This window comes from Hemitrygon akajei, chromosome 6 (assembly GCF_048418815.1).
Source record: "Hemitrygon akajei chromosome 6, sHemAka1.3, whole genome shotgun sequence".
In the NCBI taxonomy this organism is placed as follows: domain Eukaryota; kingdom Metazoa; phylum Chordata; class Chondrichthyes; order Myliobatiformes; family Dasyatidae; genus Hemitrygon; species Hemitrygon akajei.
This window is the reverse complement of record NC_133129.1, coordinates 133,160,755-133,188,465: the sequence shown is the minus strand read 5'-3', so window position 1 is coordinate 133,188,465 and position 27,711 is coordinate 133,160,755. Positions and strand designations below refer to the sequence as shown.

General features: G+C 41.2%; 2 protein-coding genes across 3 annotated transcripts in view; one reads left to right on the top strand and one right to left on the bottom strand.

The window, feature by feature from the left end:
* Window positions 1-250: 250 nt before the first annotated feature.
* Window positions 251-9,805, bottom strand: tssc4 (tumor suppressing subtransferable candidate 4). Of its 2 annotated transcripts, XM_073049269.1 has the most exons (3): window positions 9,397-9,805; window positions 7,314-7,386; window positions 251-1,896 (listed from the first exon to the last, which is right to left on the bottom strand). In XM_073049269.1, exon 3 carries the CDS (start codon window positions 1,815-1,817, stop codon window positions 774-776), a length of 1,044 nt encoding a protein of 347 aa, XP_072905370.1. In that variant the 5' UTR covers window positions 1,818-1,896; window positions 7,314-7,386; window positions 9,397-9,805; the 3' UTR covers window positions 251-773. The 2 variants fall into 2 exon arrangements, with proteins under 2 accessions (XP_072905370.1, XP_072905371.1); XM_073049270.1 differs by lacking the exon at window positions 7,314-7,386.
* Window positions 9,806-9,955: 150 nt separating this feature from the next.
* Window positions 9,956-27,711, top strand: part of slc67a1 (solute carrier family 67 member 1) — a 139,317-nt gene continuing 121,561 nt past the window's right edge. The window contains exon 1 of the mRNA XM_073049268.1: window positions 9,956-10,295. Within this exon, the coding sequence (XP_072905369.1) occupies window positions 10,185-10,295 (111 nt within the window). The 5' untranslated portion in view covers window positions 9,956-10,184. The remainder of the gene's footprint in view (window positions 10,296-27,711) is intronic.

The window sequence follows — 27,711 nt, the reverse complement described above, 5'->3', positions numbered from 1 at the left end:
AACTCTAGCTGGGGGAGGTGGTGGAGGTTGAAAGATAGGAGGAGCACCATTGATTAACAATTTTATTGGACTATGGTAAACTATACTGTGGCAAGTTCTCAAAGCCTTTTGTTGTCTACAGGTTAAAGTCAGTGTGATGGAAAACCCAAGTGAATTCTAAGCTCAGCACTTCTCAAGCATTACTCACTGCTTGATTAGAACCAAAAGCAATGAGAGATGGACAATAAAAGTTGGTCACGTCACAAATACCTACTTGTGGATTAATTTTATTTGAAATTACATCTACTAATAATTGTTAAGCAACAGTGCATTGTTAACATTGCTGGTCACATGAAATACAATTTAGTACTTTACTCTCAAGCCCTGAATTTTGCCACATAGAAGCTCATGTTAGGGCTTCTCATTCTTTTCGTCTGGGTTTCAAAATAACATTGCAGTTCTTGTCACTTGAAGCATAAAGTGTTTATACATAGTGTACATTTTACTTTCACTACAGTTCAAGATCTTACATTTCTCTCCTTTCCATCACAAACCTGACCCATTTAGAACTTCTCCTGCCTCTCCCTCCCTCGCCACCTCTACATCACACTCCAAACCCTCCCCAACCCCCATAACATACACCTGTGAATACAAACATTGGATAACTGTACAAAATTAATACTACCTTCCTGGGAAACTTAAAGCATGGCCTAAAAGGAGACAGCTCTGTCAAAGGAATATTTAACTAAATATTGATTTTAAGATAATCTATTTAAAATCAAACCATGTGGATATTAGTCATCCTCGCTGTCTTCATTCAATTTCATTCGAATATTCTTCCGATTTCTCTTTCTTACATTGTGAAATATGACTGAGTTTTGCTCCTTCTCTTCTGCTGTTATCTGTTTCCTGTCCTTTGACAGCTCCGCTACATCTTTATCATGCCACCAAGCTTCTGCATCCTGGACTTCACTGCAATCTGAAAGTGCCAGATCTACTGAACTGAGTTCACCGCTCTTCTCTCTCTTCTTGATCACATCAACCTTTTTGTCAGGACTATCCCATTCTGTTACCTCTGGTTTTGATGGCTTTCTGAAAACGATTTTACCAACACCACTGTCAGATTTTTGATTGAAACAGGAACTGGAGCTTTCATTGAAGTCTGTTAGGTCTTCGGTTAGGTCTTGCTGCATGTCTGTATTTTTTTCTTTTTTTCGTTTTTTCAAAACACCCATGAACTCAAGCGCCACTGCTGTATTTTTCTTATTGCTCATTTCTGGAACATCTTCCAAGCTGTATTTTGTCCAGCGTTCTGGATGCAGAAGGAAGTCTGGGACAGAGTGTGGCTTTTTACACAAGACCGTGCTCTGCCTTGCTCTGGCTGGTACCATGACTATCATTTTCTCTGAAGGAGATCCTTCCGTCAGCTTTTCCTGAGGAGCTTGATATGGTGGATGTTTGAATTCTCCTTCAATGATCTTCTTGTCTTTGGACTGAGAAGCATCAAGTTTTACTGCATTCTCCAAGCCACTGAATATACTGTGACTACGTGAAGTGAACCCAGAACTAGCTCCCCGTAACTGAAACAGCTGCAATGGTGGACTATTTCCAGTGATCAGAGAATGATCTGACATGTAATCACATTGCGGTTCAACAAGTGAGTCATCCAGCTCCCAGTCACCTGGATCAGATTCATCAACATGTGATATGGAATTAAGTGACTGTGGATTATTTTCTGAATCAGTTTCACCAATGGATATTACATCATTGAATAATCTGGTTTCATGGTTTGGGTCTGTTAGAAGCAATAGATCTGTGGAAGTCTCCTCATCTACCATTTTATTGCAACAATGGACTGTTGACTTCTGTAGACACTGCAGCAAACAGGTGCTTCCAGATTTCCAGGGAGCTCAAAGCCTGGTAAGGAAAGAACACGGTATTGTAGTTCAGTAGATGGATATTTTAAATACATTGAACCGTTCACTAAGTACATACTTGTGTATTAAAAATATAAGTAATCAATTTTAAATCAAAATATTAATTTAGTTGAAGCAGTGATCAATATTTATGTTTCAGATTTGTCTGATACATTCAATGTCAACAATCCCTCTAATTTTTAAACAGCTGAGCTAACAAACCATTGCTCTGAGCAGGAACTTTTTTTTTTACATGGCCTGCAAACTGTGTGGAACTTTAAATGCGGAGTTTTTTTTGTCAGTCATGCAACATTCTCTTTTCCAAATTCAAAATTTGTTGCATTTGCAATAACAACAGGGTCAAAAGCTTGCCATTCTCTTACCTTATCGTCAAGAAACCTATTACCCAAGTGATTACATACATGTTGAATTAATCGAATAATAAGGCGCGGTATCGGTATCAGAACTTATAGAGGCAAGCAGTTTGTCACTCCAATAAATAGCATCGCCAAGATACTGTGACCGTAATTTGTTAACTATTACTTCTTCATACTGCAATGCTTCAATTATATTCAAATAGCTTTTCTGAAGGAATTTACAAAGAGCTGCCAGATCTTCTAAAACATCATTAAGGGCAGTTAACTCTATTCAAGCAGTAGTTGCTGATTGGAAGGTTACACTCAATAACTTACTCTTTGCAATACTGGATCAAAACTTTAATTCCTCATAAAAGCAGTAATGACAAAATGTCTTAACAGCCATCTTACTTTGTTTATTGGTCAAAATGATAGAGCATTACATTCTGTGACATTAGTTAATTTTTCTAGCTTTCCTTTTCTAACAGATAGCCTGCTGAACATTGTATACACTGCTTGTACAGTGTTTCTACATCCTGCATAATAGATATTTTTTTCCAACATGTCATCTAATTCCAGGTCTTCTCTATTGCAATGCAATGTTGCTCAGACAGATGCCTTACTTGTCAAAGAATTACAGCCATGCCATTATTCTTTCCAAGCATATCATTTAACCTATCTGACATAAACATCACCATCTCTTGAAAATCAAGACTGTTGCTTATTTTTTTAATTACTTCAACAATGGTGATACTGTCACATGCAATTAGTTTCAAGATACCTATAAACAGTCTTATATGAAGTTTCATTTTCCGGTCAAAACTTAAAATAAAAAATTAACATTTTTTCGACTGAAATGTCTGTTCTTTCATCAGCAATTAGTGTAAGGAAAGCAGATTTCTGCAATTCTTCCATTATGTTTCTGAAGCACAAAGCTGATGCACCCAACAAATTAAAATACAACTGACGGACACAATGGCAAAAGTAAAATGTTTTGATGAGATGGCGTCAGCGTTCAGTGAGCCAGCAGTTTCTCAACAATGAACTACCGACTTCCATTCTCTGTTTATTGTTACAATTTGTAACCATGTTGTAACCTGAAATACTGTCAATTTAAAAATATGTTGAAGTCCTAAAATATTTCAAAGTAAAGGTTGTGGTACATTTATAATTTAGAAAGTTTATGGATTATAGTCATTAACACATTAATTACAGGGTATTTCTTAATTTTATGAGCATAATTTCAAAATTATATTAACATTCCAGCAACAAGGCTATGTGTCCGGGGATACTTCGGCTACTGTGTACCCGCACAGCTTAGAGGGAACAGTGGCAAGTACCCACTATTTTGTCTCAATAAAGATCAGCAGACAGAGAGCAATTTAGTGTAATAACATTAAATATAAGCCTAACCAATCATTAATTCACCATTATCTTTCCTCAAAGTATAACAAACTCACTTTCAATCTGAACAAATTGCAGTAAATCATTTGACAGTGATTTCAATTGAATATGGATAATTTATTTTTGAAAAGTAAAAATAATTTAGTATATCTGTATTTAAAACTGTTTACAGATTGATGTACTAATCTGATTACCCAAATTTGATAGTACATGCAAAAGTAATATCCTTAATTTGGTGTTAAACTTCTCCTATCTAAGTCATTACTGTTATTTCAAAGAAGCCACAAATCTTTGCCTGGGCTGAATTTTGATTTTCCCAGCCAATGGCACTAGACAATTGTGGAATTCCCAGTAAAATACTGCTGAGATTACTAGCTCTCCATAAACTTGGGTGTAACATCGTTGTTTACAATCAGTGGTGTATGTTTATAAATTGTCAGGCAGTTAAAAAATTAAAGTTTTGTGAGTAAAATTTGTCTACCTATATGTTTCAGAGTTATCAATATAACTGTTTAGGCTTGTTTCAGAGACACTGCAGTTGCTGGAATGTGGAGCAACAAATACCCTGCTGGAGGAACTTAGCGAGTCGAGGAGTATCTGTAAGGGGAAAGGAATTATTGGCATTTGGGTCAAAACTCTTCATCTGGACTCAGATTTCAGTAAAAATTAAATACTGTGACCGGATTTTACTCTACATATTGCTAGTTGTGGTTCCAGCATTAACAATAGAAATGTTTTTTTCAGGAAGGTAAGTAGTGGTGAGAATTGAACATGTTCAAACTTAGCATAATTTTGGTATCAGGTATCAAACAACAGATGAAAAGTGTAATTTGCATTCCAATAACCTCATGAGCAACTTCTATTACACACAATGCTTTAATCACCTTGGATGAGATTCTTCTTCATTGCTTTTTGGTGAAAAAAACCTACAACATGTAGGTTTAACATTAACTTGGTAAATAGGACTTCCAGTTATGGCGCCGTGCTGAGCGGATGTGTGTCGGAGCCTCTACGAAAAGTTTTGAAATTACATAACTAAACAACTTTGAAATACCTGAACAGTTCCAGTTTGATCTGATTGGAAATTGAAGGAAAGCCAAAATGCCACCGAAGGCAACAAAGCAGACGCAAAAGACTCCGAAATTGGGCCCCTCTTGTAGCCACGTGGTGCAGACCACCAACAATACCGGCAAGAAGGAGGCTTTAACAGGTCAAAGCCAAATCCTAAACACCATTCAAGTAATGAAGGATGACTCTATGTCAAGATTTGAAGGGCTACTGAGCACAATACAAGGAATACAAGCAGATTTGAAAGCTGTTACAGCGCGCATTTCAGAAGCCAACGGGAGAATTAACACCAATCAGGACGATATCGCCTCTTTATGTACTCAGAATACTACTTTGAAAGCAGCTTTGGAGGAGTTAGTGCTTAAACTCGACGATTTGGAAAACCGTAGCCACCGCTTGAACCTTCGCTTGGTGGGACTTCCAGAGAGGGCGGAAGGGTCAGATATGGTCTATTTTTTGGAAAAATGGATTCTCGAGGCTCTGGGTGCTGAAAACTTCCCTGGGCCCTTGCTAATTGAGAGAGCACACAGAATAGGCAGGGCAAACGAAACTGAAACAAAGTCGGCCAAGCGACCCAGGGTAGTGATAATGAAGTTTTTAAACTACGCCGATAAAATTCAGGTTATGAAGGCAGCCAGACTGAAAGAATCTGTACTTTTTGATAATCAAAGAATCAGGTTTTTCCCCGACGTCTCTGCCGAATTACTTAAGCGAAGGCGTGTATTCGATTCAGTGAAGAAAGAGTTGGCCTTGTTCTCGATCTCGGACTTACGATATGGTCTGATTTATCCTGCTACACTACTGGTAACTCATAAAAGAAAACTTCACTCAACCCTGGAACATTGGAACATCTGGACAATGAAGATACATATATCAGGATGCTCTTCAGCAACTAAAAGCTCTGCATTCAACACTATCATTCTCTCAAAACTATACAATAAGCTTCAAGATCTTGCTTTCAATACCTCCTTGTATAACTGAATCCTTGATTTCCTCACTTGCAGACTCCAGTCAGTTCAGTTGTGCAACAACATCTACTCCACAATCTCCATCAGTACAGAGGCACCACAAGGCTGTGTGCTTAGCCCCCTGCTCTGCCTGCTTTATACTTACAACTGTGAGGCTAAGCACAGCTCCGATGTCCTATTTAAGATTGCTGACAATGCCACTGTTGTTGGCTGAGTCAAATGTGGTGACAAATCAGCATATAGGAAGGAGATTGAAAATCTCGGTGAGTGGTGCCACAACAGCAATGCCTAACTCAATGTCAGCAAGACCAAGAGACTAATTATTGACTTCAGGAGGAGGAAAGCTGAGGTCAGCGAGCCAGTCCTCACTAGGGGATCAGAGATAGATAGTCAGCAACTTTAAATTCCTTGGTGTTATCATTTCAGAGGATGTGTCCTGGGCCAAGCACACAAGTGCCATTACAAAGAAAGTACAGCAGTGTCTCTACTTTTTTAGAAGTTTGAAACGATTTGGCATGTCTTCGGAAACTTTAACAAACTTCTATACAGTAGACGTATGGTGGCGAGTATAATGACTGGTTGCATCACAGCCTAGCATGGAAACACCAATGCTTTGAAGGAAAGAACCTACAAGAGGTAATGGCTACGGCCTAATCCATCACAGGTAAAGCTTTCCTCACAATTGAGCACATCTACACGGAGTGCTGTTGCAGGAAAGTAGAATTCATCATCAGGGACTCCCAGCATCCAGGCCATGCTCTCTTCTGACTGCTACCATCAGGAAGGTATTGGAGCCTCAAGACTCACAATACCAGGTTCAGGAACAGTTATTACCCCTTAACCATCAGGCTCTTGAACCAGAGTAACTTCATTCGCCCCTTCAATGAACTGTTTCGATAACCTTTGGGCTCACTTTCAAGGACTCTTCATCTCATGTTCTTGAAATTTATTGCTTGCTTGCTTGCTTATTTATTTATCTATCTATTTATTTATTTATTATTTTTATTTTATTTATCTTTGCATTTATATAATTTGTTGTCTTTTGCATATTGGTTGTCACCCTGTTAGTGCAGTTTTTCATTTATTCCATTATGGTTATTAGATTTATTGAGTATGCCTGCAAGAAAATGAATCTCAGGTTTGTATATGGTGACATATATGTACTTTAATAATAAATTTACTTCTAACTTTGAGAATGGTGGCCAGGCAGGTTGGAGAATATGGTCTCCCATCCATGACCTCACCTGCCTGTTAGCCTGACCATCATGGTAGGTTTTACTGCCACTGACTGCAGCAGCTATAGGGGCAGCAATACACAAAGCAATGATATAACAAATACAAGTTCAGCTAAATCGTCAAGGTTGGATTTTAGTGCCAAATAGAGTGGAGTAGCTTGATCAGCAAACATATTAAGTACAAAAGATGAAGCAATTCACACTGCATCAGAAAATTTTGCATTAAAGTCCCAATAAATGAATCTTCAAATATATCACTTATTGGAACGAAGTTGCCATTTTTTGCCTGATGTTAAACAAAATATTTAAATCCATCAATTACCCTTTGGATACACAACATTACAGCATTCTCCCCTCCAACATCCCTCATTGGAGAAATCTACTTACTTTGTTCTGAGACTGGGCTAGTTTCCCTTCTTCTCGGTCTGTCAAAGCTACCAGAGTCCTGAGCTCACACACACTGCAAAAACAACGTCAGGAGCTCTAAATTAATATTTTTTATTTGCTAATTTCCCCAAGACATAATTTGGACTGTGCAAATATCCAAATAAATGTAAAGACATGAAAAAGAATCTTGTGCTTTCCGGGTATATATGACCCTTACAATTTAATTGTAAATAAGGTGGGAGAGTGGAAACCTGATTGGATGAGGACTAACCAATCAGGAGGGTCGGACAATAGGGATATAAATACCACCAGACATGCTTCGGCATCATCCCTGATGAAGATGGCAGAGTTTGTCATCGAAACGTTAATTATAATTGATACCTGCCCAAGAAGAGTTTAAATGTAAAGACATGTTAAGTTTGAAACTGTTATTTACCACTGCATTTTACAATATTTCACAACATCCATATTAATTAATTTAATAAATCAACTACATATGAGCATTAAACTCTTCCAGAACATGATTCTAAATGGCAAAGAGATCCTCAGTGTCTTGGCCTACCTTTCTCCCCCCTCAATAAACATGATTAAAATTGATTCACCACTCTTAAGCTATTTCAATGTAGTTTATTTTACATCAAATGCTTTTAGATGGATTAAGTAATTTCTTCATTATTTTATCTAAGGTCAGTCAATTTAGGTAACCCTTCCTACGTCAAATGGTGATGAGTGTACACAACTATTCTTTCAGCATATTAGGCACTATGAATGGTCTCTATACCTGCTTTCCTCACAGCCTCAGTAGTATTGCTGAATATTTGTGTAATGTTTGATATCAATCAGATCACCTACAACACCAGTGAAATTCCAGAATATAAATTGCTTATTGATCCCAAATTCCTAAGTGTTCAACTTGAGGCTAAGAGATTTTATTTATTGGTAGTACTATGTGTTACAAAGAACTGAGAGATTTCCTGCCAGTTTCTGTAATGTTGTACTTCAGGTATTTAGCATACTTCATGACCTGTTTCTTTAACCCTCCACCAAGATCATCAGGGTTTGGAAATAATTTGAATTTGATGTTTTTATAAGGGATCAGCATGGGCTAAGGATCTTATCCACTGAACCTGCACCTGCTAAAAACTGTGAACTTCACTCAGTAGACTTCTAAAGTTGGTTAATGAGATATTGTAACAGTAGAAGACAATGTGTCAATGGCAAGGAGTAGGCTATCCAATACAAAGCATTTGTATGAGGTCACTCCAGAAAGATTAAGTTCTTTACCCCGTTAATAGATGGAATTAAATTGTCAATGTTAACAGGATCCTTTCCTTTTACCCTTTCTTGCTTCATTTCCAGTTCTTCACTCTCCCAATACTGTCATGCAACATTTATTTCATTTTCACTCTCATGGATATCTACTATCCCAATTTCACTTTAGTATTCCAACCATGTCTTGTTTATATGAGTTCAAAGCTATTTGCAAAGCATTAAAAAACATAAACCAAACTGTTCCACCCTTTCTCATCAACTTTTAGCCCAAAATATAAGCGAGGGGACTAACCACGCAGGTATCTGTGTGTATGTGTGTGTGTATACACCCACCCACACACACACACACTTTTCTCCAAATTGTCTATTTGTTCACAAATTAATATATTAACATGGGTAGGGAGAGGCGAACTAAAAGAATGCAGAGTTGGGACTGAGTTGAACAAATAAAGTACATATAGATGATAACTGTCGCCTGTGGGTGAGGTTAGTCCTTGGCATATGTGTTCGGCCAGAAGCTGATGAGAGGGGAAGGGGGGGAAGGAGGAGATGGAGGGGAAGGGATACAAGCTGGCAGGTGATAGGTTAAGCCAAGTGAGGGAGAAGGAAGTGAAAAATGGAGTGAAAAAGGTTGAAGAATGACGAATCTGACAGAAGGGAAGTCCATGGGAGAAAGGGATGAAGGAGGGAAAGTGATGGGCAGATGAGGAGAAGGGAAGGGGTAAGCGGGGAGCCCGAATGGGGAATAGAAAAACAGAGCATGCAAAATGACGTTTCTCGCGCCATTCCCTCTCCACCCCTCAAGACTCACAGATTCCGAGTGGTGGACAGGATACTATTTAACTCTAAAAGGACTGCGGTTCTCTGTTCATTAAGCTGTGACTCCGGGTCCATGTCCCTCTGGTTTCAGTGTAGGCCCGATTCCCGCGTACGGCTCAGCACAGTTCCGTTGCAGATCCTTCTCTCGTCCGCGCTCACCGGAAGCGACGGATCAGTGAGGCCAACTGCCTCTGGGAGTTGTAGTCCTTCCCCCTCAATCTACTTGCGACTCCAGCTCCTTACATCCATGTAACTACAACTCCCGTAATCCCTCTCTGAAAGTCTCCCGAAGCTCCGACGCCTTTGGTATAACTTTAGTTTGTGGCGGGCCACGGCGTTTGATGATATTGCCGACCCAGTACGGTTCCGTGACTTTGACCTGGCAGTCCGTGTTCCTGCCCCGCCAGGTTGACAGATATTGGCAGGTAGCTGGACAAGTCAGAGCCAAGAAACCAGATCGTGACCAATCAGGGTGGCGGCCTTTCGGAGTGGGCTGTTCCCCCATCTCGCACTCGGCGAGGCAGCAAGCGCTTGTTTGGTTCTGCCCCCGGCGCCCAGCTTCGTGATTGGAGCGCGCCGGTCAGACCGGGCTGCTCAGGGGGTCAGCTAGCAGTGCCAGTGCATTTAAGTCACAGAGAGCCGATTCTGGATTGCACTTTGATTTAGTGGCTCTTCGTCATGGGCGTATGTCAGTGAGACCTCTAATAGAGTTGTAAAGTTGCCCGATTTTAATTCTATACTGCTCAAAAGAGTGAAACCCAGAGATTCTGTGCCTTGGAGATGATGACCAGTCCTGAGAAAGATGCCAGGGTGGGCTTCGTCATTCTAATAACTCACTTCAACATGGCTCTTTATTCCACTTGTTTTTGGATTCAGAACGGAGTCATGCCGGTGAGTTATAAACTGAGGAAGAGTTTTCTTGATAAGTGATCTGTGATTGGCTGGAATACGGTGAATTTTGTTGCACAAAACTTGAGCCGGGACTGAAAGTTCCTTGTACAGATTTATAACTAAAGTAACTTAAGTTTAATAAATTGGTCTCTATTAACCCGTTTCCAGAATAAAAGCACATTGTATTCCGTCTGCTGTCTCTTGTTTCCTTTTCAAATGGCCGAGGGGGTACAGTTTGGAAAGGAAGCAATACCTCAGCTGGGCGGAGATACTTTTCTACTTATTGTAAAGTACATAAGCGTACCTTTTATATTAATCCCATTTAATTTGTCTTTACTGTGGTAGTTACAGATTCGTCTCCATAACGACGGTTACAAACCACTCATTTTTTAAATTGTTGTTTATTCTCAATGCTAGTTAGTGTGAGCATCTCCCTTGTAATGAATAAAACGGATCAGGTATTGTGGTGGAACGAAAACTATTCTAGATATAAGCCATTTATGCATATCAAAGATTCATTTTATTTTCAAAGTGTGTTTGGAGATTACAACTCTTCTCCATATAGCCATAAAATACAGAAAACCATCGAAGTTACACACGCAAAATGCTGGAGGAACTCAGCAGGCCAAGCAGCAGTCAATGCTTTGGGCTGAGAACCTTCATCGGGGGTGGAAGAAACAGAAGGTGATAGATGCAATCGAGAGAGAGGGAGGAGTGAAGTAAAGAGGTGGGAAGGTGACAGGTGAAAGAAATAAAGGGCTGGGGAAGGGGTTTTCTGATAGGAGAGGGTAGAAGACCATGGAAGAAAAGGAAAGGGGAGAAGCACCAGAGGGAGGTGATGGACAGGTAAAGAGATGAAGTGAGAGGGGGAAATGGGAATGGTGAAGGGGAGGCAATTACTGGAAGTTTGAGAAATTGATGTTCATGCCATCCGTTTGGAGTCTACCCAGACAGAATATAAGGTATTGCTCCTCTAACCCAAGTGCGGCCTCATCGCGATAGTAGAGGAGGCCGTGGACTGACATGTTGGAATGGGAAGTAGAATTGGTGGTTGACCACCAGGGGCTCCTGCTTTTTCTGGCAGATGGAGCATAGGTGCTCGGTGAAGTAGTCTCCCAATCTATATTGGGCCTTACTGTAGATGACCCCAACAGAATCACAAGTGAAGTATTGCTTCATCTGGAAGGACTGTGTGGGGCCCTGAACAGTAGTGAGGGAGGAGGTGTAGGGGCATCTATAACACAAGTTCTGCTTGCAAGGATAAGTGCCAGGAGGGGGATGGGTGCACAAGGGAATCTCGTAGGCAGTGATCCCAGTGGAATGTGGAGGGAAGAAAAGATGTACTTGCTGGTGGACGTTATGGAGAGTTATGTGCTGGACGCGGAGTGGTGTGGTGGTGGGAGGATGCAGTGAGGGCAGACGTGTGAAATGCAAAAGATGTGGGTGAGGGCAGCATTGATGGTGGAGGAAAGAAACCCCATTTCTTTGAAGAAGGAGAACATCTTATTAGTTCTGGAAAGAGAAGTCTCATCCTGAGAGCAGATGTGGTGAAGACGGAGGAACTGAGAGGAGGGGGTGGCATTTTTTTTTTTTTTTTGCAAGTGACAGGGTGAAAAGAGGTATAGTCCAGAAAGCTATGAGAGTCAGTGGGTTTGTAAAAGATATTAGTAGATAAACTGTCTCCAGAGATGGAGACAGAGAGATCAAAAAAGAGGAGGGGGCTGTCAGAAATGGACTAGGTAAATTTGAGGGCAGGGTGGAAGTTGGAGGAAAAGTTGATGAAGTTGACTAACTCCGCATGGGTGCAGGAAGCAGCACCAATGCAGTCATTGATGTAGCATAGAAAAAGTTGAGAAGCAATGCCTGTATAGGCTTGGAACATAGATTATTCCACATAACCAACAAAAAGGCAGGCATAGCTGGGATCAATGCAAGTGCTCATGGCTACACCTTTGGTTTGAAGGAAGTGGGAGGAGACAAAGGAGAAATTATTGAGAGGGAGGACCAATTCCACCAGACAGAGGAGAGTGGTGGTGGATGGGAACAGACTGTGTCTGTTGTCCAGAAAAAAACAGAGACCTTTAAAGCCATCATATAGGGAATGGATATCCATGGTGAAAATGAGCCAATTGAGGCCAGAGATCTTGAAGTCATTGTAAAGATCTAAAGCGTGTGATGTGTCATGAATCTAGGTAGGAAGGGACTGAACCGGGGAGATAATAGGAGTTGAGGTATGCAGATGCAAGTTTGGTGAGGCAGAAAACATGGACATTGATTCCAGCATTGTCAGTTGAAATTATTTTACAAATACACAAAAAGCAACAAGGCAAAGCGCAGATAGATTTACAAATGCCCTCAGAAATGTTATTGAAATTCTGAGACTGATGGATTGGACCGCAGTTCAATCTAACTGTAGTCCAGATTGGCCTCTTTCAATTCTATGTTTTTTTTCTCCATGTTCTCACCCATTCTTCCTTCCTGGACAGGTAGGTTTATGGATCTTGAACCATAGAAGTAGTTGAAAGACATCAGTTTCTCTTCCCCCCCCCCCCCCCCGCATGAAAAGAAACAAAATCAAGCAAACCCCAGCCCTTTCCTCTTACAAAAAACAACAGATCACCCACATGGAGAAACAATAACAAGAACATCAAGCCCCAAACCCTCAGCCTACCAATTGGCAACAAGGAAGAATGGGTGAGAACATGGGAAAAAACATGGAATTGAAAGAGACCAATATGGACTACAGTTGGATTGAACTGCGGTCCAATCCATCAGTCTCAGAATTTCGATAACAATTCTGAGGGCATTTGTAAATCTATCTGCGTTTTGCCATGTTGCTGTTTGCATATTTGTAAAATAATTTCAATTGACAATGCTGGAATCTGAAACAAAAATAGAAATGCTGGAAATATTAGTTTGTCTAGCAGCATATATGGAAATAGAAAATGGTTAATGTTTCAGGTCAATCTCAGAACTGGGAAGAATGGGAGGGGTCAGTTTTCACAACATAAAGAATTACAAAAGACTATATGGAGATAGGAATTAGTTTATTATTCTCACACGTACCAAGATAGTGAAAAGATTTCTTGCACAGTGTTCCAACAAATCAAATCATTAAACAGTGCATTGAGGAAGAACAAGTTAAAACAATAATAGAATGCAGAATAAAGTGCATTGTAGGTAAACAATGTGGTGCAATATAAGAGTGGTGGATTGTGGGGTCAAGAGTCCATCTCATCATACTAGGGTCTTAAACAGTGGGATAGAAGCTGTCTTTGAGCCCAATGATAAATGCTTTTAGGCTTCTGTATCTTCTGCTTAACAGATTAGGTGAGTGCTAACCTTTAATGAAGCATTTTAAAGAAAGAGGTTGAGAAAGAGACTTCAGCATCTTTGTGGAAAGCATTGACAGAGAAGTTTACCTGAAATTAAATTCAATGCCCATTCCAGAAGGTTTTATTCAATGCCCAATCCAGTTGGATAGTATGATATTGTTTTTCTAATGACATTGGGCCTCACTATGGCAGTGAAGGAGGCGCACCATGGACTGTTTGGAATGTGTATGTGATTGAAAGTTGAATTGGAAAAAGGAAGCTCTGGATCATCCCTGTAGACTGAACACAGGTGTCTGAAAGTGATCACCTAATCTTTTTTTTGGCCTGTGCAACATTGGGGAGTCCACATTGTGAAAAATTAATGCAGTGGACTAGGTTGCAAGAAAGTTGGTGTTTCATCTGAAATGTTTGTTTGGATCTTTCCACAATACCTTTGTCTCTAACATGTTTGTTGCAATGATGAGTCGTTCAGCTCTGGTACATCTGAAATGTCAAGATGTAAGAGATTGCAGATGCTAGAATCTGGAGCAACAAACACTCTGCAAAAAGAACTCACCAGTTCGAGCAGCATCTGTGGAGGAAGGGAATTATGTCCATCATTGAACCCTGATGAAGGATTTTGACCCAAAACTTCATAAATTCCTTTCCTTAATCTGCTCAATATGTTTAGTTCTTCCAGCAGATTGTTTGTTGGATCTCATGTCCTCCTCCTCCTCCTTCTCTGCTATAGTAGATAAAGCTTTTATTTCCTCTATTTTCCACAAGTGCTCGTTGCTTCTCCCTGGGACAGAACAATGATAACATTCCCTGCTACTCTGACAACTCTGAACTGATCGCACCAGAAATCACATGTTTTCCCAAATTCTCCACCATCCCCTCCATCCTTTTGCATTTTTCAAGGATTGCTCATTTCATGATTCCCTGGTCCACTCTACCATCCCTACCCACCATTCCCCAACCTGCAGCACATTCCCATGTCACTGGAGGAAATGCAACTGCTTTTGTTTTTTTGGCCACTATCCAGGCACCTAAAGAAACATTCCAGGTGAAACAGCAATTCATTTGCACTTCTTCCAAACTAGTCTACTGTATTTGGTATTTAGAATGTGGTCTCCTCTGCAATGCAGAAAACAAAAGCTGATTGGTTGACTGCTTTGCCAAGTTCCTGTGCTCAGTCCACAGGACTAACTGTCCACTTCCTGCTGAATTGCCATGGGTACTTTAGTAGGCAACATTGTTTTAAGATGTTTACAAAATCTATTAATACTCAAGATCGACGGATCCTGAAATGCAGACTCTGATTGTGTGTGCAGTTTCCCTTTAAGAATAAGGAAGGGAGGAAAGGATGCTGGGCTGTAGGTAAAATTGAACCAGAGAGGTTTTAGACCCACCTCCCACCCACCCCACTCCTGATTATCATTCTGCTGAGCATACAATCTCTGGAAAATAAAGCTGAAGGCCTCAAAGCAAAATTGCTGCAACAGAGGGACATCGGGGACTTCTGTGTACTCTGCATCATGAAAACTTTGCTACCTTCTACCATTTTTGGATACAGCACTGCAGCTCGATGGTTTCGACAATCACCATAAAGACAGGATAGCTCAGTCTTTTAAGGGCAGAGGAGGTGGAGTATGCTTTATAATTAACTCATCATTGTTCACATACGTGGTGGTCTTAATCCAGCTCACTTGACCTGGAACACCTAGTGGTCAAATATCGTCTATTTATCTGCCAAAGGAGTTTTCCACCATCATCCTCGTAGTGGTGTATATTCCACCTCAGGCCAATGCCTAGCGGGCAATAGGAAAGCTAAACTCCATAATCTGCAGGCACAAAACTATGCACTCTGATTCCTTCCCTATAATTGTGGAGGATTTCAGCAGTGGCAGCCTGCAGTCTCTAAACAACTACCACCAGCACATCACCTGTGGAACCAGAGGAGCTACCACTTTTGAACACTGTTTTACCATCACCAAGAATGCTTACTTTGCCATCATTCACCCAGACTTTGCGAAGTCTGATCACCTGGCTGTACTTGTACTCCTAGCATATAGAGAGAGTAAAGACTGAAGCACCAGAGGTGAGGACCAAGGAGGTATGATCAGGAGAGGTGGAAGAGTGAATACAGGACTGGAGAATATTCAGGAATTCATCTTTGAGTCTGAGTGAATACACCACAGTTGTCACTGACTTCATCAACCGCTGTGTGGATGAGTGTGAGGTTTCAAGAACACATTGGACATAGCCAATTCAAAAGTCATAGATGAACCATGAGATTTGTACTTTGCTGAGGGTTAGATCTGTGGCTTTCAAGACTGGTGATCCAGAACTATACAAGAAGTCCAGATACAACCTACAGAAGGCTACTTTAAGAACAAAAAAGCAATTCTGATTGAGACTAGATGAAATCAGATGCAGGTCAGCTCTGGCAAGCCATTTCCTATAAAGTGAAACCAAACATCATAAATGGTGATGCTTTACTCATTGATGAGCTCAACGCTTTTTATGCTCACTTTGAAAGGGAGAATAAAACCATTTATGCAAATCCCTACACCATCTAATGACCCTGTGATCTCTGTCTCAGAGGCCAATGTCAGAGCATCTTTCAAGCAGGTGAACGCTCACAAAGCACCAGGCCCTGGTGATGCACCTGGTAAGGCTCTGAAAACCTGTGCCAACTGAGAACATCTTCAATCCCTTATGCTGCAGTCAGAGGTTCCCACCAGCTTCAAAAGGGTGACAATTATACCAGTGCCCAAGAAGAGCAAGGTGAGCTGCCTCAACAACGGTCACAGAGTGGCACTTCAATCTGCTATGATGAAGTGCTTTGAGAGGTTGGTCATGGTTAGTATCAGCTCCTGCCTAAGCAGGGACCTGGACCTATTGCAATTTGCCTATCACCACAATAGGTCTACAGCGAATACAGTCTCACTGGCTCTCCACTTGGCGTTGGATCACCTGCACAATAATAATACTTACATTAGCCTGCTGTTTATTGAATGCAGCTGAGTGTTCAACACCATGATGCATAGAACGTAGAAAACCTACAGCACAATACAGGCCCTTTGGCTCATAATGCTGTGCCAAAGATGTATTCACTTTAGAAATCTAAAAAGAGGGAATAAGATATACTTACACATTTATATATTGGATTTACTAGGTTGAATAATCCCAAGGGATTCTGTAGATGCTGGAAATCCAGAGCAACTCACATACAAAATGCTGGAGGAACTCAGCAGTTCTGACAGCATCTATGGAAATGACTAAACAGTCGACATTTCAGGCTGAACCCCTTCATTAGGACTGGAAAGGAAAAGGACAGATGCCAGAGGAGAAGGTAGAGGGAGAGAAAGAAGGACTAGCAAGAAGGTGATAGGTGAATCTAGGTGGGTAGGAAAGGTAAAGGGCTGGAGAAGGAGTCTGAGAAGAGAAAGGGAAGGAGGAGGGGGAATAGAGGGAGATGATAGGCAGGTGAGAAGTGGTAAGGGGCCAGACTGGTGAATAGAAGGAGAAGGAAGAAGGAGGGGAAGAGAAAATTACAGGAAGGAGAAATCAGTGTTAATGCCATCAATTTGAAGGCTACCCAGAATATATATATTTTTTGCTGCTTCACCCTGAGAGTGGCCTCATCATGGTAAAAGTGGAGGCCATAGATTGGTATGTTGGAATGGGAATGTGGTTAGGAATTAAAACGGTCTCTGGGAGGTCCCACTTCTGGCAGATGGAGCAGAGGTATTTGACAGAGCACTCTCCCAGTTGATATTGGGTCTCACCAATGTAGAACATTGAATACTTGCTTGTTCAGAATTAATACACATAATATAGACATTTATAGGGAGTGCACTTGTCAAGAAACAATGCAACATATATTGTTTGAATGTATGGTAACCTCAGTTTTAATCAAAAAGCTCCAAACCCTGGCCCTCTGTACCCCTCCCCTCTGCAACTGGTTCCGTGACTTCTTCACCGGAAGACCACAGTCAGTGTGCATCGGAAATAGCATCCACTTCGCTGGCAATCAACGCTGACACACTTCAAGGATGCGTGCTGCTTTACTTTCCCTACACACACAATTGTTGGCTAGGCACAGATCAAACACTATCTATAAATTTCCTGATGACAACTGTTGGTGGCTGATTTTCAGATAGTGATGAGATGTACAGGAGCGAGATAGATCAGCTGTTTCAGTGGTGTCATATCAACAACTTTGCACAGTATGACCAAGGAATTGATTGTGGACTTTGAGGAAGGGCAAGTCAAGGTAATACACACCAGTACTGATAGAGGAATCAGAAGTGGAAAGGGTGAACAGTTTCAAGTTCTGGGTCAACATCTCTACAACACTTTGATGCAATTACAAAGAAGGCAAACAACAACTAGATTCCATTGGGAGTTTCAGGAGAATTGGTATGTTGCCAAACACACTTGAAAATTTCTACAGATGTACTATGGAGAACATTCTAGCTGGTTTCTTCACCATCTGGTATGGAGGGAGCCACTACCCAGGAACAGAAAAGGCTGTAGAAAGTTGTAGACTCAGCCAGCATGGGCATTAGCCTCCCCAACATTCAGGACATCTTCAAAAGGCAATGCCTCAGAAAGCTGGCAACCATCATTAAGTGCTCCCATCACCCAGGACATGCTCTCTTCTCATTGCTACCATCAAGGAGGAGGTATAGGCACCTGAAGAGAGAGACACAACATTTCGAGAACAACTTCTTCACTCTGCCATCAGATTTCTGAATGGACAATGAACCCATGAACAATTCTTCAGTATTTTCCCCCTCTCTTTTTGCACTACTTATTTAATTTATTTTTGTATATATATTTCTTACTGTAATTTATACGCTTTTTTAATTACTTGTGTATTGCAATGTACTGTTGCTGCAAACCAACAAATTTCACACAAAGTATACTGCAGATGCTGTGGTCAAATCAAGACATACAAACAAGCTGGATGAACTCAGCAGGTCGGGCAGATGCTGCCCGACCTGCTGAGTTCATCCAGCTTGTTTGTACGTCAACAAATTTCATAATGTGCCAGTGACATTAAACCTGATTCTGGTTCTGATCATTCTGAATGCCACGCACATTCTGATCTATCTGCTTGCAACCTCCTTCACTGCCATAATGAAGCCCACCATAAATTAGAAGAACAGCATCTCATTAACTGTCCAGGCATTTTGCAATCTTAGGAATGCAAATTGACTTTTTAATCTTGAGGTAAACAGTTTTCCCATTAATATGTTTAAATCCCTTTCTCTTTAAAATGTCTTGCTAACAGTCAGTACTCATGCACTTCATCATCTGGTCTGTCTTAGCCTATCTCCATATAAACTTTTGTCTTGCACCTCACTCCTTTCCACCAGATCTGCTTTGTAAACTGTAAATCGTCCACTGTCTTCTCAATTCTGAGCAAGGGCCTCTGGAACAAAATATCCCTGTTGTTCCTTTCCTCAGATGCTGCTTGTTTGACTACTTCATTCCACCATTTCGATTTTTGCTACAAGTTTTCCCCAGGGTACTAGGTTGAGGCAAGTTCTAAGGCTATATCCACACTACGCGGGATAAATCCATAACCAAAGCTTTTTCTCTTCGTTTTTACCCTCCGTCCACACTAAAACGGTGTTTTTGTCCCCCGAAACCGGAGCTTTTCAGAAACACTTTCCAAGGTGGATATTTTTGAAAACGCTGCTCGGGCAGATCAGTGTGGACGGAGTAACCAGAGACTTTTGAAAACGCTGTCAGATGGCTGCGCGCTATTTCATTGTTTTCTTGAACGCAACCTAACAATTTCAGAACAGATGGCAACGAGACTGAAGCCAGAAGAGTTAGAAATGTACTCACCAAATACTTTGACCCATAACTTACTAAATAGCTAAGTATACTATACTCATTTTGCCTTTTTCTGTCCTTGCTCGTATGAAGGTGGTTTACCTATTTATGCAAGTACTTCTCTGACAATAGATGTGTAACAGCCTAATGTAACATTGTATGGAAATACAAGATAACAGTGATGCAGACATGTTTTATACATTTAATGCTTTATTAATTTTATTAAATTATTTTTTAAAAATTTATTAAATTTTATTAAATTCAGACTCCATTCCTCTGACTCACGACCAGTCAGTCACTTAACTCTCCTCCTTCACAAAGTCCAGCTCTCAACCCTTGTTCTGGCTGTCAGACCACACACATAATGCTTTATTAATGCAACAGAGTTAGTCAGTTTTTCAATGTTCGTCGTCAGCCGGGTCATACAGTCCGTGAATTCCCTGTCGGTTGCCTCCATAGGCTCCAGTATTTGTTTTTTTTAGTTTTAAGTTCTCCCACGTGAGAGCCAACAGTTGTCTGTCATTTTAAGTTTTTCTGGACTGTAACTACACAAATGTGCACTTTTACGGCGAGATTCGACACCAAACATGTCGCTTGTTTTCAGTAAATGTGTCTTGTGCATGTACAGCAGGAGGAGATTCGCCAAAATCTCCATTTCAGTGTGGATAGAGATATTTTTTTTAAACGCATAGTGTGGACGCTTATCGTTTTTACGCGAAACCGGTGTTTTCAAAATTATCCGGTCCAGTGTGGATGTAGCCTAAGTCTTCTGTGCATCAAGTGTGGAGTAATTCTAAGTGAGAACAAAAGGTTTGTTAATCAGAAATACAACATGTAGATCATTGATGTCTATATAGTAACAATTGTACTGTTTTAAATACTTATGTACTCTTACTACTTTTTCAGCTGCTCCATTTGACACTGGGTGATGTGGTAGGGTGAGAATATGCTAACCATGGTCGTTATGCTATAAGTGTTCGAACTTGTGTTGATAGTGTTACGATCCCCGTAACTGGGTCACTTACCAGCAAAGATAGAGAGGTCCGTTGAAGTCTGATGGTACTATTTTTAACAGTATTTATTGATAAAAATACACAAAAATAATATCAATGCAAACATACAGATAATATACGTCGTCAATACTAAATCTAAAAGCACGGGTATAATAATAATCAATAAGAAATAGCTCTATCGTTGTCTAGGGGATAATGTATTGTCTGATGGAAGTATAAAAGTCACTCAGTTCATTCAGGCTGCAGCTTTTTGGTTGGAGAGAGAGACAGATTTTTAGAACTTGCCAGCTTTTCCTTTTTATGATGTCGATCCTTCGAAATTTCGTTGGTGGCCTCTTCTTTAGCTAAGCCGTTCTTCCGTGGTAAGTCCCACCAATTCCTTGGCAAATGGAAAAGGATGCACGCGGGCCCCCACCGGCTGTCGCTATTAAACGCTGTCACAGGATTTCTAGCGTTTCTCCTGGTGCGTCTGAAGGGGTTGTTCCCCAGACCCTCTTTTATCCTTACACACGGGGTCTCAGATGTCAATCAGGTTGGGATGATGCAATCCCTCAACCAGCCCACTCTGGTCATTCCCTGAGGGCTTCAATGAATAGTACAGTACTCGATACACAATTCCGTCTCCAAGAGACAATAGTCGTTATCAATGGTTCTGCCTTTCTGGGGGCCAGGACACATTCCAAACCCTTGTGGATTCTGCGTGTCTCTCTCTCATTTCCTGGGTCCCAGACCTGAATTAATAGCGATCTTGCGATTCTCAAAAAGGAGGGGGCTACTTTGTACCCTTCGGCCCCTCAGAGTTGTGGCACATTCGTAACAACAGACTCTGGTTCACTATTGGATTTCAAATATTTTGCTATGCCGTGGATGGTGAATACAAGTCAGGAGTAATCGATAACTGAGTCATAGCACAGCTGCCAACCTGTTTGATTTACAGCTGTTTGGAATGGAAGACTTACAAAACATTTTTTGGGGGGAAAGAAATCCCTTTTTGATGGTAACCTCTTTAGAAAGTCTTGGCTGGTCATTTTCAGGATTGGATCAATGTTGACCCTAATGTAGATGCCTACTGCTGATGAACTGTTGTCTGTTATAAAATTTTCTAAGCTGCTGTCTAGGTAAAACCAGCACACAGAGACTGTGGCTGTTCCTTAAACATTTATGACTCTAAAATAAGGGTTATCCATATTTTTTTGTTTCATAACAATGGCGATAATGACTGGATAGTGCCAGATCAAACACCATTGAACCACTGAAAGGTGAACTTGCTTCTGACAAAGTGTTGTAATTCTGGATGACAGTGATAATTTTCCATTGGTCATTTACATAAAGTGTATTCATGCACTTGCTTAGGTATGGCGTCTTTCTGTACAGACAACATCTGTTTCTGTAACTGCAAAATTTCATCCTTGATTTGAACATTGAATTATATGCAGTTCATGCCTGATTCCTCGTATATTAAGCATGGTAAATGCATCACTCATTTGTGAACAAGTTTCCTCAATATTGCTATTTTATTATAACAGTAAAATTGCCCTACACTGCATTTTGGAAAAGGTGAACGGTTAGGGTTAGTGAGTTATTGTTTGACCTTATCTCAAATAATAATGAGACAGCCTACAGAGAAGAAGACATCACCCTAACACAGTGATGTCAAGAAAGCAACCTCTTCCTCAATGTTAGAAAATCAAAGGAGCTGGTTGTGGACTAACCCATGGAGATGGGCTAACCCATATTGGCATCAATGTATCTAGGGTTGAGAGGGTGAACAGCTTTAAATTCCTTGGTATACACATCACCGAGGACGTCACTTAGTCTGTACATACTGCCTGTGTGGTGAAAAAAGCACAACAGTGCCTCTTTCACCTCAGATGTTTGAAGAAGTTCAGCATGAGTCCCCAAATCCTGAGGATTTTCTACAGGGGCAGAATTGAGAGCATCCTGACTGGCTGCATCACTGCCTGGTATGGGAACAGTACTTCCCTCAATCGCAGGACTCTGCAGAGAGTGGTGCAAGCAGTCCATTGCATCTGTGGCTGTGAACTTCCCACTATTTAGGACAGCTCTGGGCACCTTTTTTCTCTAACAATCAACTCTGCTCCCCTCAACTGATTGATGTGTCATCTCCAGATGACATAATCTCCACTATGTAGGAAAGGGGTCTAGTTCTGTCCTTAGTCTTTACTAATTCTGTAAATACTGAGGCAAAAAAAAATTAATTTAAGATCTCCCCCAACTGTTTTGGTTCCACACGTGGAATACCATTATGATCTTCCAGAGGACCAATTTGTCCCTTGCAATCCTTTGCTCCTAACATATCTGTAGAATCCCTTGGGATTTTCCTTCACCTTGTCTGCTAATGCAACCTCATGTCTTCATTTAGCCCTCCTGATTTCCTTAAGTGTTCTCTTGCACTTCTTGTACTCCATAAGCACCACATTTGTCCCTGACCACCTTTACCTGCTATGCACCTCCATTTTTTTCCCTTAACCAAAGCCTCAATATCACATGAAAACCAAGCTTTCCTAAACTAGTTATCTTTACTTTTTACAAACAAGAGAAAATCTGCAGATGCTGGAAATCCCAACCATACACACAAAATGCTCGAGGAACTCAGCAGGTCAGGCAGCTTCTATGGAAAAGAGGATAGTCAACTTTTCAAGCCGAGACCCTTCATTATGACTGGAGTCAGAGTTAGAGGGTGGAGGAGGGGAGGAAGAAACACAAGGTGATAGGAGAAACTTAGGGGAGGGTAAGGGTGAAGTAGATTGCTCAGAAGTTGCTTAGTGAAAGAGATACATGGTTGGACAATAGGGAATATGATAAGAGAGGACAGAAGACCATGGAAGAAAGAAAAAGGAGGAGGAGGAGCACCAGGCAGAGGTAATGGTCAGGTACGGAGATAAGGTGAGAGTGGGAAAAGAGAAGGGGGAGCATTAGCAGAAGTTTGTGAAATTGATGTTCATGCCATCAGGTTGGAGCTACCCAGACTGAATATAAGGTGTTGCTCCTCCAATCTGAGTGTGGCCTCTTCGCATCGGTAGAGACTGACATGTCAGAATGGGAATAGGAAGTGGAATTAAAATGGGTGGCTGCTAGGAGGTCCCCTCTTTTCTGGCAGACAGAGCGTAGGTGCTCGGTGAAGCAGTCTCCCAATCTATGTCAGGTCTCACCAGTTATACAGGAGGCCACACCGGGAGCACCGGATACCCTAACAGACTTATGGATGAAGTGTTTCCTCACCTAGAAGAACTGTTGGGGGCCCTGAATGGTAGTGGGGGAGGAGGTGTAGGGGTAGGGGGTAGGTGTAGCACTTGTTTTGCTTGCAAGGATAAGGGCCAGAAGGGAGATCAGTGAGAGGGATGAATGGACAAGGGAGTTGTGTAAGGAGTGATTGCTTTAGAAAGCAGAAAGTGGTGAGGAGGGAAAGATGTGCTTGGTGGTGGGATCCCGTTGGAGAGGACGGAAGTTATGGAGAATTATATGCTAGACACAGAGGCTGGTGAGATGGCAGGTGAGGACAAGAGAAACCCTATCCATGGTGCAGTAGCAGGAGGATGGGGTGAGGGCAGATGTGCACGAAATGGAAGAGATGCGGTTGAGGGCAGCATTGATGGTGGAGGAATGGAAGTTCCTTTCTTTGAAGAAGGAGGACATCTCCTTTGTTCTCAAATGAAAAACCTCATCCTGAGGGTAGATGCAGTGGAGCTGGAGAAATTGAGAGAAAGGGATGGTATTTTTTGCAAGTGACAGGGTGGGAAGAGATATAGTCCAGGTAGCTGTGAGAGTCCGTGGGTTTATAATAGACAATCGGTAGATAATCAGAAATAGAGAGACTAAGGAAGGGGAGGGAGGTGTCAGAAATGGACCAGGTAAATTTGAGGGTAAGATGTAAGTTTGAAAAAATTGATGAAGTCGACAAGCTCCGCATGGGTGCAAGAAACAGCACCAATGCAGTTGTCGATGTAGTGTAGGAAAAGTTGGGGAGAGATAGTAGTGTAGTCTTGAAATATAGTGTTCCACATAGCTGACAAAAAGGTGGACGTGGCTGCACCTTTTGTTTGAAGAAAGTGGGAGCAGCCAAAGGAAAAGTTTTAGAGTGAGGACACTCTCTTGATGCACACATCTGCTTGGAGGGGAGTGCTGGTGGAGGGGAACTGGTGTCCAGAAAGAGACAGAGAGCTTTGAGGCCTTCCTGGTGGGGGATGGAGGTGTAAAGGGACTAGACATCCATAGTGGAAATAAGATACTCGGGGCGAAGGAACTTGAAATCCTTGAAGATCATGTGAAGTATCACAGTTGTAGATAAGAAGGGACTGAACCAGGGGGATAAGCTGAGTCGAGGTATGTGGATAAGGTTTTTACTTTTGATTCTAACAGGCACATACAAGCTTTGTACTCTCAAAATGTCACTTTTGAAGGCCTCCCACTTACCAAGTACACCTTTGCCAGAAAACAGCCTGGCCCAGTCCCCTTGCCAGATCCTTTCCAATGCCATAAAAATTTCCTTTCTCCAATTTAGAATCTCAACCCATAGACCAGACCTATCTTTTTGCAAACTTATTTTGAAACTAGGTGCAAAGTGTTCTCTTACACAAATATGTGGTCTATTTTTGCCTTCTGACAGCTGGAATTATTCTGGGTAATCAAGAAGTAGCTGAGGACACTGGATTTGGCAAAACCAGCGATATCGTGGTTGTGTTAATGGGCTGTACTACAACTTTATCCCCGTCCTTGGCAAGGAAGTTTCGGTATAACTAACTCTAGTAGAAAGGAGAATTACCAAGATGTCTCTTGTGTATATAAAGCAGGACAAATCCAATTCTGTCTTTTACCGTGTTTCACCAACAAAATGATAGAACATATCATCATCATCATCATCATCATCATGCAGCAATGACTTGCCAATAAGTTTCTTTCTGGTATTTTGTTTGAGATTTACCAAGTCACTTGCCTGTAGTTCTCATGTCCTGCAACCTTGATCTCCAACTATAACCATCTTTTGAGTTATGTACGACTTAACGAGGTAAACTGTTCTTCTAGGTGACCAGTTTTCCCTCGAATATCTATTGCCTTCAATTTACTAGGGATCTTTCCTCCGTATCATCAAGGGCTGCCATGATGTCAAGAGCAGCTATTAATTCAAATGAGTTTAGTTCGTTTGCCCACAGTTTTACACAATTCAAGTTTTGATTTTCATCTATTGAGTTATGTATGCATGATATTTGTGCTGCTTAAAGTACTAAAGGGATATTTAAATTCATAGTGAGATATAATGGAATATGTAATGAATACTGAGGGAATTCCAGGTTTATTTTTCTCTAACGTAGATACTGGCATTTAATGGCCAGTTTGCTTTCCCTTCTCACTGATGAAACATGTCATTAGGAAATTGAAATAGTTTTGATGAGTTGAATGAAATGTTATCCAATAATGTCAAAAGATAATTTGCAGTGGAATTCAATAGAGTGATTATGCAGAAGTGTTTTGCCTCATGTTCATGTTGATAGTGTTAGTGATAATCTTTTGCTGCCTGGGAGCATTTGCATGAGATGATCTTTTTTGGATACTTTTTGGTTAAGGTGCCCTAGGTAGTAGATTGAGCCCAGTACATCACAGGTGAAGCCCTCCCAATTGTTGAGCACATCTACATGAAACACTGTCATAGGAAAGCAGCATCCATCATCAGAGATCCCTACCACCAGGTCTTGTTCTTTTCTTACTGCTGCCATCAAGTAGAAGGTACAAGAGCCTGGGGACTTGCAGCACCGGGTTCAAGAACAGTTACTACCCCTTAGCCATCAGGCCCTTGAATAAAAGGGGATAACTACACTCACTTGCCCCGTCATTGAAATGTTCCTACTCCAATTATCTCCCCTTAAGGGCTCTTTATCTCATTATCTGAAATTCTCATTATTTATTGCTATTTATTTATATATGCAAGTGCACAGTTTGTCTTCTGCACTCTGGTTGATCTTTCAGTTGATCCTTAAAATTTTAATAATTTTTGGTGGTATTGTTCCAGGGCTTTCAGATGCCTACTCCATGTGGTGCATTATTCAGCTCCATATTCTAATGTAGTAAGGACAACTGCTCTACAGACAAGTTTGAGGTGCATCAGCGTTGATTGTCAGCGAGGAGAAGGGGAAATGAAGGATTAAGTTGCAGCTCACCCTGCTGTTCTGGGGCACTGGTATGATTGTCACCTTTTTGAAGTAGGTGGTAACTTTTGACTGCAGCAGTCAGAGATTGAAGATGTCCTTGAACACTTGCCAATGGGTTGGCACAGGTTTTGGTGCCCTACCAGGTACACCATTGGGGCCTGACATCTTGCAAGAGTTTATCCTCTTGAAATATGTTCTGACAATGGCCTCTGAGACAGAGATCACAGATCAACAGATGCAGCAGGATTCGCACAGGTGTAAATTTATTCTTGCTTTTAAAGTGTACATAAAAAGTATTGAGCTAATCTGGAAGTGAAGCATCGCAGCCATTCGTGAATTTAGGTTTCAACTTGAATGGAAATAATGGCCTGCAAACCTTGCCAGAGCTGACATACCTCCTATTCCATCTATAACCTCAATTGGAATTGTTTTTTGCTCATAAAATAGTCTGCCATAGGTCATACTTGCATAGTTCTGGATCACAAGTCTTGAATGACACGGATTTAGCCCTCGGCAGACTACAAATCTCCTGGTTCATCCATGAATTTTGGTTTGGTTTTGTCTGGTATGCTTTTGAAGGCACACACACTCATCCACACAGATGTTGATGAAGTCGGTGACAACAGTGACATTATCATTTAAATTCGAAGATCAATCCCCGAATATTGATCATACCTTAACCATACTTTTGTGGTCCTCAGACTTTGCCTGTGTGCCAGAAGTAGAATAGCCATGTGATTGGACTTGCCAAATTGCAGGCTTGGGATGCATGGTAAATGTTCTAGATGGTGGTGTAATAGTGGTAAAGTGTGTTTGCTCCTCTGGTTCCATATGGGATATGTTGATAGTTGGTAGTTTCTTCAAGCTTGCTTGGTTGAAATCCCCTGCAATGATCGGGAAGGCATCAGGGTGTGTTTTATCATGACTGTTGATAATTGCTCAGCTCCTCTAGTGTCTGCCAGACATTGGCCAGGAGTGTAGTGTACACTGCTGCCAGGATGATGGTGGTAAACTCCCTCAACAGCTAAAATGGAGGACACTTAACAGTGAGATGTTCCAGGTCAGGTGT

Bases quoted from the DNA above. Each gene is read 5' to 3' on its own strand.
- tssc4 (XM_073049269.1), bottom strand. From the start codon at position 1,817: ATGGTAGATGAGGAGACTTCCACAGATCTATTGCTTCTAACAGACCCA.